The 8,897-nt window shown below is 45.0% G+C and overlaps 1 protein-coding gene across 1 annotated transcript in view; it reads left to right on the top strand.

Moving 5' to 3' along the window:
* The window catches only part of RUNDC1 (RUN domain containing 1), a 9,504-nt gene extending 3,701 nt beyond the window's left edge, over window positions 1-5,803 (top strand). The window contains exons 2-5 of the mRNA XM_081837930.1: window positions 529-687; window positions 813-1,011; window positions 2,343-2,456; window positions 3,213-5,803. Coding sequence (XP_081694056.1) covers window positions 529-687; window positions 813-1,011; window positions 2,343-2,456; window positions 3,213-4,084 — 1,344 coding nt within the window. The 3' untranslated portion in view covers window positions 4,085-5,803. The remainder of the gene's footprint in view (window positions 1-528; window positions 688-812; window positions 1,012-2,342; window positions 2,457-3,212) is intronic.
* The last annotated feature ends 3,094 nt before the right edge of the window (window positions 5,804-8,897 follow it).

The raw sequence follows: 8,897 nt of genomic DNA, 5'->3' as shown, positions 1-8,897 counted from the left end.
TTTTTAACCATAGTTTAATCTGCCATTCAAACCCTACCACTGTGGCTGTCCTTTTATCCCTTTGGGTTACAAAACATACACAAGCTGAGTGAGTTTGCGCACCTGAGCAACACCTCCATATCTGTCATGCATACCTTTGCACACCCTTACTTCAGCGATTAGAGCCTGCTGTACAAGAGAGGTTTGTATTTTTAAACTGATAAGCAGGATACGATGTGGTTGTTTTGAGACACGTGGTTCTGAGGAATGTTTCAAAATTTGTGTGTGAGTGAGTACAGTATATGTAAGGTTCATTTATTTGATTTCTTTCCTGTCCTTCATAAGGTCCCAGTGTAGCTTACAGTAAAAGAATATATGTTTATAAAAACAGCTTAAACCATGACAAAAACACACACAAAACTGTTCCACATGTTTTTTTCTGCAGCAACTGGATACTTGCTGTCTGTGGGGTGAAAATGACATTTCTCTTTGAGGCCTTGCTCTCTTTTCCAAAGGGGTGCAAGGTAAGATATTATCTCCTTGTTTCAGAGTGAGCACGAGAAGCAGGAACAGCTAGAGGCACGGAAGGAGAAGCAGCGGGAACTCATACTGCAACTCAAGGCCCAACTGGATGACTTGGAAACCTTTGCCTACCAGGAGGGAAGCTATGATGCACTTCCACAGTCCATGGTTGTGGAGAGACAACGGGTGAGGCCTAGCTTCCCTGTGGAGGGACTCTTTTAGCTGAACCAGCTGGTGTTTAGCCCTTTGGAGTGATCTTCAGAGAGGGAGGGGGAAACACCTCTCAACTTCCTTCCTGTGTGGTTTTGCAGGTGATTATTGAGGAGCTGATCAAGAAGCTGGACATGAACTTGAGTGAGGACATTGCCTCACTGTCCCCAGAGGAGTTGCGTCAGCAGGTGGATGCTGCTGTGGCACAAATTGTCAATCCGGCACGTGTGAAGGAGCAGCTGGTAGAGCAGCTGAAAACCCAGATCCGAGACCTCGAGATGTTTATCAATTTCATTCAAGGTCAGCAGGCACAGATCTTGCATAATTTGGGCAGTACATGGGGGCACTTGACCTTGGGTATTCAGAGGTCCAAGGTACATATGAAATGTGTGCAGATAACTTGAGAGTAGAGGCATGGGGTAGTTTGTGGCAGACCATGATGCTAAATTCACATTAGCATTTATTCACTTTGACAAGTTAAGACATCTTATGTCTTATAATTGGGATTTGAGTAAAAGGAAGGAGTAAGCAATAGGAGGATAATCACTAACAAGTTCTAGAGGGATAGTCTTGTTCTCTAAGTGCCACAAAAATGAGTCTAGCAGCACCTTTTAATACATTTATTATGTATTAAGCCTTCCTAGATCACATTCACTGAATACATTAAGCGTCATCCCAAGTTGACAGTTAGATCCTGTAAAAGTGTTGTTTGAAAAGATTGACATCTGAGTTTGTTGCAGGGTCCTATCCCTGTGTTTGTGTCTTTTTGTGCAGCTTGTCACTGGCAAGTAGATGTTTTAGGTTAGGGGGCCGTTTGTAAACAAAGACTGGCCTATTACATAAGAATTGGCTTTAGATCCTGATATACTGGAGTGGTTTTAGCTGTGAGGTGTTAAAGGACCTAACAGTGTAAACCACAGCATCAAGTCATTGGGCTTGAACTGCAACCATTCAAAGATTAAATTATATAACCTGTGATATTCAATCACAATAATTTGTTTTATTCTACTAGAGGTGTCAGCTAGCTTTTCAGTGCTAGGATCCTGGTGGCATTACCCACGGTGAATAGTTACTAATTATTTTTTGTATATTTAAGATTTAACACAATCCTCAGTCTGCATTTTTTTTTATTTTCTCTGGTTTCATTGCTTGCACTTTTTCTCTACATCCCATATGTACTTGCTAAGTGAAGATAATGCTTCATGCATCTCTAAAAACACTTGCACATCCCTGATGAAGTGGACTCTAATCTGTAAGAGCGTATGTCATAGTGAATTTGTGAATCATTAAATTGCCACATTTTTGTGTGTCCCCCCCCCCACTCTTTTCTTTAACAAGGGCACTCCTGGACTAGTTGTTCCTATAACCATTATTATAGTACCTCTTTTAGGGTGCCTGTTGTCTAAAGAATGGCTTCTCTGAATCTGGATTTGGTTTGGTGTGAGAGGGTAGCACAGAAACAAAGTATGTCTGTACCTTGGAAATATTTGTCTTCAAATGAAAATGAAGCTGAGGAGGAAGATTCTTTGCTGGGATAGAGCTGGGGTTTAGAGCATGTTGTACATGGATATGAATCAAGGTTGTTCTAGGTTTTACAATACTTAATAAAATATACTTTCCTGGCTTTACAGAAGAAGTCAGCAGCCCAGGTAATGCAGAGAAGGGGCATTGTGACTGTTCAGGTGGAAAAGCTGGAAGTGGCAACTGCAAACCGAACACGCGGCAGCCTCATGGAAGACACCGAGGTGGGTACCTGGAGAGCCTTCACTGCGCATGGTCAACAGATGGCTTTTTAATTTCATTTTGTTTCATTGTTTTATTTAAGTTATATGCCATCATTTATCAATAATTTATTCCAGAGCAGTTCACAATATTACAAAAAGTACGTCCCCATTAACACTATAAAATACAGATTAAAGCTTACAGAAGCACCGCAACATAAAATGTTTATTGCTTGGCACCTCTAAAACTATGGGGAGATATGTGTGTGTTGCAAAGACACTTTGAGTAGCGAATTGGGTCTCTGCCACCTTGTAATTCTTTTCTCCCTGCTAGCCCCATAGAGTAGTTTCCTTCACTAATATAGACCATCCCCTGGTGTCTGTACCAATGCCAGCTATTCTCTTACTCTTCTCACCAATTACCAACCTAAGATGAGGCCAAAGTGGGGCCTACTCCATCACCGCAACACTCACTTTTTGTTGCCACTTGTCTGTCCCTGTCCCAGATAATCTGAGTGAAACCGGTCTCCCATAAGATGACCCAAGGATACTTAGACCTGCAGTACAAACTCTTCCCCCTCCCACACAGCTTGGCAGGGTTTAATGGAGTGTGGGGCCCACACCTGCAGCCGTGCTACCCATAGGAGGAGATGGACAGGTGGAGTGAGCTTTGTGTGACTGCCAGTCAAAACCACAAGTGTTTGCTTTAACAGAGTAGAAACCACTCCAGTCCGTCTGCTCCTCTAAGGAATGTTTCTTTTCCTCTCTCTGGTTTTGTAGTGAATCCTGAAGATGCACAGAGGATGCGAGAGACGGGATTACATCTCATGCGCCGAATGCTCGCTGTGCTGCAGATCTTCGCAGTGAGCCAGTTTGGCTGTACAACTGGACAAATACCACACCATCTATGGCAGAAGGACCAGTCTGACAGGGACTATTCGCCCTTGGTGAAGAAGTTAGAGGTGGCTGTGGCCCATGTGAGGCAGCTGGCCCAGAAGTACCAGCTGACAGAGCCTGAACATGTCATCAGCTGCTCGGGCTTCCAGGATGCCTCCTTGGGCGGGCGGGATGAGCTGACGCTGGCTGTGCGTAAGGAGCTGACAATAGCTGTGCGGGACTTGCTGGCCCACGGTCTCTACACCCCATCGCCAGGCATGAGCTTGGTTCTAGCCCCTATTGCTTGCTTGCTGCCAGTACTGAGTTCCTCTCCTCAGGCCATGCACCCATGGGAGCTCTTTGTGAAGTATTACAACTCTAAGAACGGCCGTGCCTTTGTGGAATCGCCAGCACGCAAACTTTCCGAGTCTTTTGCCCTCCCAGTGATGGGTGGAGTGCCCGCCACCCCGAAGCAGAGCCTGCTGTCTGCCATCCACACTGTGCTGTCGGAGCATGACCCATTCAAGCGTAGTGCAGACTCGGAGCTGAAGGCGCTGGTGTGCCTGGCCCTCAACGAGCAGCGCCTGGTTTCCTGGCTCAACCTAATCTGCAAGTCAGGGGCCCTGATCCAAACCCACTACCAGCCCTGGAGTTACATGGCCCAGACAGGCTTTGAGGGGGCCCTCAATCTCCTTAGCCGCCTTAGTAACCTTCGATTCAGCCTCCCTGTGGACCTGGCAGTGCGGCAGCTGAAGAACATCAAGGATGCTTTTTGAGCGGCTGAGGAGTCTGGAGTCCATCCTCAGCCACTTTGAGGAAACACTTCTGGCACAGTCCAGCAGGCCACTTCTGTGTGTTCACAAGAGGGGAAAATGCTGCTAGTTGGTGATGGTCTTGTGTTGCTGAGTTGCTACTGGCTGCCTCCATTGCATGCACCAGACCACATGGAGCTCCTGTTAATTTGCAGGGCCTTTATTGTGGTAGGCTCCTTGGTGCTGTGCAGAAAATGTCAGTGTGCACAGTTCTTAGCTATTAAGGATAGGCTGTAGTGGAACCAGTCAGTAGGCTTGGCAGGAGGGCATCTCTCCTACCAGAGGGAATTTCTACAGGGCCAATAGGAAGCTATTTATATCCTGAGTCCCATGGAGTCAGGGCTAATCCACAACAGTATAGACAATATTTTGGCTACATCACAGAAGACTCCTTTCTTTCCCAAGGAGGTGTATGTGCCAGGCACACCATTCCAGACCTATAGTTTCATATTATCATATATATATAATGCACTGGCTGAATTACCAAATCTGAGCAGGGTCCTTCCCTGTGTTTGATGGCCTTAAGCTATTTGACCCTCATGCTGCAAGGGACCAGTCACTTGCAGGGAGCTTTTCCTCCCAGTCAGATTATTATGTGTTGGAAATGGATCCCTCATGTGCTTATTTGTCAGCAAATGGCCACAACATGCACCCAGTATTTACAACTGGCTCACTGGCAAGGTATTGTGATGGACAGGTGAACTCTTTACAACTTTCCCCTACTAAGTATTCAGGTGGCATGAGAGGTGATTTCAAGGGAAGTCGGGGAAGAGAAGTGAAGAAAGACAATGCTTTGATCACGGAGAGAGGGTTTGGTCTGGGATCAAGCTTCTTGGAGAGTGGGTGGATGTACCTATTTTTATCTCTAGTGGGAAAGGTGTTGAGCTTACCTGTTCAAATAGCAGTTGCCGCAACTCCCACTTGAAGGAGCAAGCCATCAGTTATGTGTTCTTTACTGGCACACAAAGTCACCTCTAATTTGTTTTTGGATGGCCAACCCTCAGCTGTTCTTTTGCGAATTAGAACTGCATGACCTTGAACCTTTGGGTTCCCATGTCTGATCTGTGGCAGTAGTAGGGCTAGGTAGAATCCTCATGTGTTGTTCTTCAGTGGAGCAGAACGGTGGTGGAAAATGCGTCTGGAGATAATGAGAACTGGAGTAACTCTTCAGCTTGTGGCTCACCCCTTTGGACTTGGGGCACTGTCCTGAGTGTTCAGAAAGGCTGGGTGCGCATGGTTTGTGAACAGTTCCTAGACACAGATTTGCAACATCTGTAACTCTTACCTGGTGTCTTGTAGACATCCTGCATTTGTGAGATCTGAAGATTATGGCAAACTGCACTGTCTTCAAAGCCAAATCTGACAACATCCTCAGTGTGCGCAAAGGAGGTTCAGTGGCAAACAGCACTCTTTTGTGTTAGGTGAAGTCTGTGTATTTTTTGCAAGTGAGTTGGCTTGTGATGTGTGTTTGCTAAATTGTCCTGCTGAAACTCCTCCGTTTAATGTAGGAGCTCTTCTATTTTTACTTGTTGATTTATGTATTGATGCACTTAAGAAAATTCTGTCTTTGGTTCCCGGGTATGCTGTGTGTTTTTGTTTTGACTACATTTCAGTGCAAAAGGAAGAATGTATTTATGCAGAATTGTATCTGTTGTTAATAAATTCAGTCTGTCATCTTTCTTATTTTTGTTTTCTGTGTTTTTTATTTTCCCTGCCTTTTTTGACAGTTGTGGGGTCTTCCTTCTTGTACCACATGTGTTTCCAATATGTGCAGAAGCAACTTGGCTCTCTGTGCAATTTCTCTTTAGGACAGAAAGAAATTAACTTATGGCACATCTTAGCTTCTCAAATATTTAGTAAGCAAAAATGTTACAATCCTGTGTGGAGGATAGTTATTTAGGGGCATACCTATAGTTATCATGGGAAAGCTTCATACTTGACCCAGTATATCTGAAGGAGCGTCTCCACCCCCATCATCCAGCCCAGACACTGAGGTCCTCCTCTGAGGGTCTTCTGCTGGTTCCTTCACCTCGAGAAGCGAAGTTACAGGGAACCAGGTAGAGGGACTTTTCGTAGTGGTGCCCTCCCTTCAGATGTCAAGGAAATAAACAACTATTTGACTTTCAGAAGACATCTGAAGGCAGGCCTGTTTAGGGAAGTTTTTAAGGATTGATGTTTTTATCTAAAAACATAATACATCAATCCTTAAAATGTTGTAAGCTGCCCCGAGTGGCTGGGGTAACCCAGCCAGATGGGCGGGGTATAAATAATAAAATTATTCTTATTATTATACAAATAATGTATGCAGCCCTGTATATATTGATGAGATGAGGATCACTTCCAGTTTTGCAGCGCGAAGAGTTCAGGAGAGACTGACTGTACGGGCAGAAATATGTGGTCTTCCTCTCAGTTTACTTTCTCTCCTAGGGTGGCGCTGTTTGTGGTCTAAATCACTGAGCCTCTTGGGCTTGCTGATTGGAAGGTCGGCAGTTTGAATCCACGTGACACTGTCCCAGCTTCTGCCAGCCTAGCAATTCGAAAGCATGCCAGTGCAAATAGATAAATAGGTACCACTGCAGCAGGAAGGTAAATGGCATTTCCGTGCACTCTGGCTTCCATCACGGTGTTCTGTTGCGCCAGAAGCGGTTTAGTCATGCTGACCATGACCCAGAAAGCTGTCTGTGGACAAACGCCAGCTCCCTCGCAGTGCATCCTACTGCTACTGCTGCCTCCCAGGGTGTGGTGCTCACTTCATGTTCACCTTTACCAGTCTCCGTTGGGCCACTAAGGCTGGGGATATCCTCTTCCCAGGCCCCTGTGGGACAGTGTGAGGAGGCACCTCTCTTTGGGGTGGGCGTGGGGCAGCTCAGAGACCAGGGGTGACGGCAGCAGCTGTCCGGAGGACTTCCCAAGGAGAGGAGGCTGAGGAAACACTCCACAAGGGAGGGTGTTTGAAAAAGGGTGAGGGGATCCCAGCTCTGCTGGCAAGGGGTGACATAACTGGGCTCCTGAGCCCAACAGGTGAACAGCAGAAAGAATGTAGTTGGTCAAGGGAGCCGTGGACTCAAATAGGGTGAAAAACCTCTGTGATAGACCATTTGGGACACTTGTAACTTGCAGTCTGTTTTCCCGTGACAAAAATCACACAGTGGACCCTAGATACACTTGCATCTTTTTCGAGGGCAAACCACTTCTCTATCACTGCGTTGTCGACAAATTGGAACTTCGGCTGTCAAACATTTCAGAAGTCGAACGTGAATGCTTCTGTTTGCAAACGTGCCTCAGAAGTCGAATGGCTTCCAAAGCACGTTTCTCCATTTTTTCAATGGATTTTGCCAACCAGCAATTGCGCGTTGGTTGTCAAATGTTTCAGAAGTTGAACAAACGGATTACATTCGACAACAGAGGTTCCACTGTGGTACAAAAAGGAAAGGCAGTCTTCTCAGCCTTTAACAAGCAGCAGTGGAAGTCTCTCTGCTGGCATCTTGTGGAGAAACTAGCTGTTGCAAGCCTTGTTTACAGACCCTTTCTGTTTTTATTTCCATCTGTTGGAGAGAAATTGCGTAAGACATCCACCCAATAAGGCTGAAACAATCCTTTTGTAAAATAATAAAGTAGTCTCTGCAGCTTGGCTGCCAGCCCCATCATATATTTATCTAAATCTAGATATGAACTACAAATTAAGAACGGACCTCCGGAACGAATTAAGTACTTAACCTGAGGTACCACTGTATAAGATAAACAAGCTATAGCTTAGGGCCCCACTCTCTTGGGGGCCCCCCAAAAAATTAAAGGAAAAAAAATGGGTGTACATTTCCAAAATATAAGATAAAAAACAAATAAAATAAAACCTACATACAGCAACCGTGTTTTGTGTTGTGTAGACTCCTATGATGTAAGTAATGGGCCCCGCCTGCTAGTCTGCTCCCTAAAATATCACTGGTTTGCTCATTTATGTATATAGTGGTAACTCGGGTTAAGAACTTAATTTGTTCCGGAGGTCTGTTCTTAACCTGAAGCACCACTTTAGCTAATGGGGCCTCCTGCTGCTGCCGTGCCGCTGGAGCACGATTTCTGTTCTCATCCTGAAGCAAAGTTCTTAACCTGAGGTACTATTTCTGGGTTAGCGGAGTCTGTAACCTGAAGCATATGTAACCTGAAGCGCATGTAACCCGAGGTACCACTGTATAGGGTGCCTATATTCTGCATGGACTGCTTGCATTCAACACAAAAAACTGCGACAAATTGTTGTTGACAAAGGACAGCTGGACATATAAAAGGCCCCATTAGCTTCAGAAGCTTAGGGCCTCATCAAACCTAAATCCGGCTCTGGTTACATCAAATGCAATTTGACTGAAGTTGCCCCCTCTCGGTCCCAGCTACATGCAGAAGCCTTATGATCCGTCCATTAACTGTGGGGTGCTTTGAAGTGTTAAAAAACACCCTGTGATCTTCGGATGAAAGGCGGAATATAAATGTAATCTAATTAATAATTATTATTATTAATGATAAATAATAATACAATATATTATTATTATTATTATTAATAATAATAATAATAGAATTGGAAGCAATGCGTTTGTTGGTGCTATCGGTACCCCACAATCATAAAGCATCTCCGAAACTCCGGATTTCTTCTTTGTTTTCTGCTGGCAGCTCTCATTCTCAATGTACGGGAGATAAGGAGGGGGGGGAGGAAATCCCAATTTAAGAACTCGGCGTGTGCTTGTCTTTGCCTCGCGTAGCTCTGTTTTTTCCAAAGCTCTACGTTCCAGCA

Source organism: Podarcis erhardii, assembly GCF_964252035.2.
Source record: "Podarcis erhardii genome assembly, chromosome: 13".
Lineage (NCBI taxonomy): Eukaryota > Metazoa > Chordata > Lepidosauria > Squamata > Lacertidae > Podarcis > Podarcis erhardii.
This window is presented reverse-complemented; position numbering and strand designations above follow the sequence as displayed.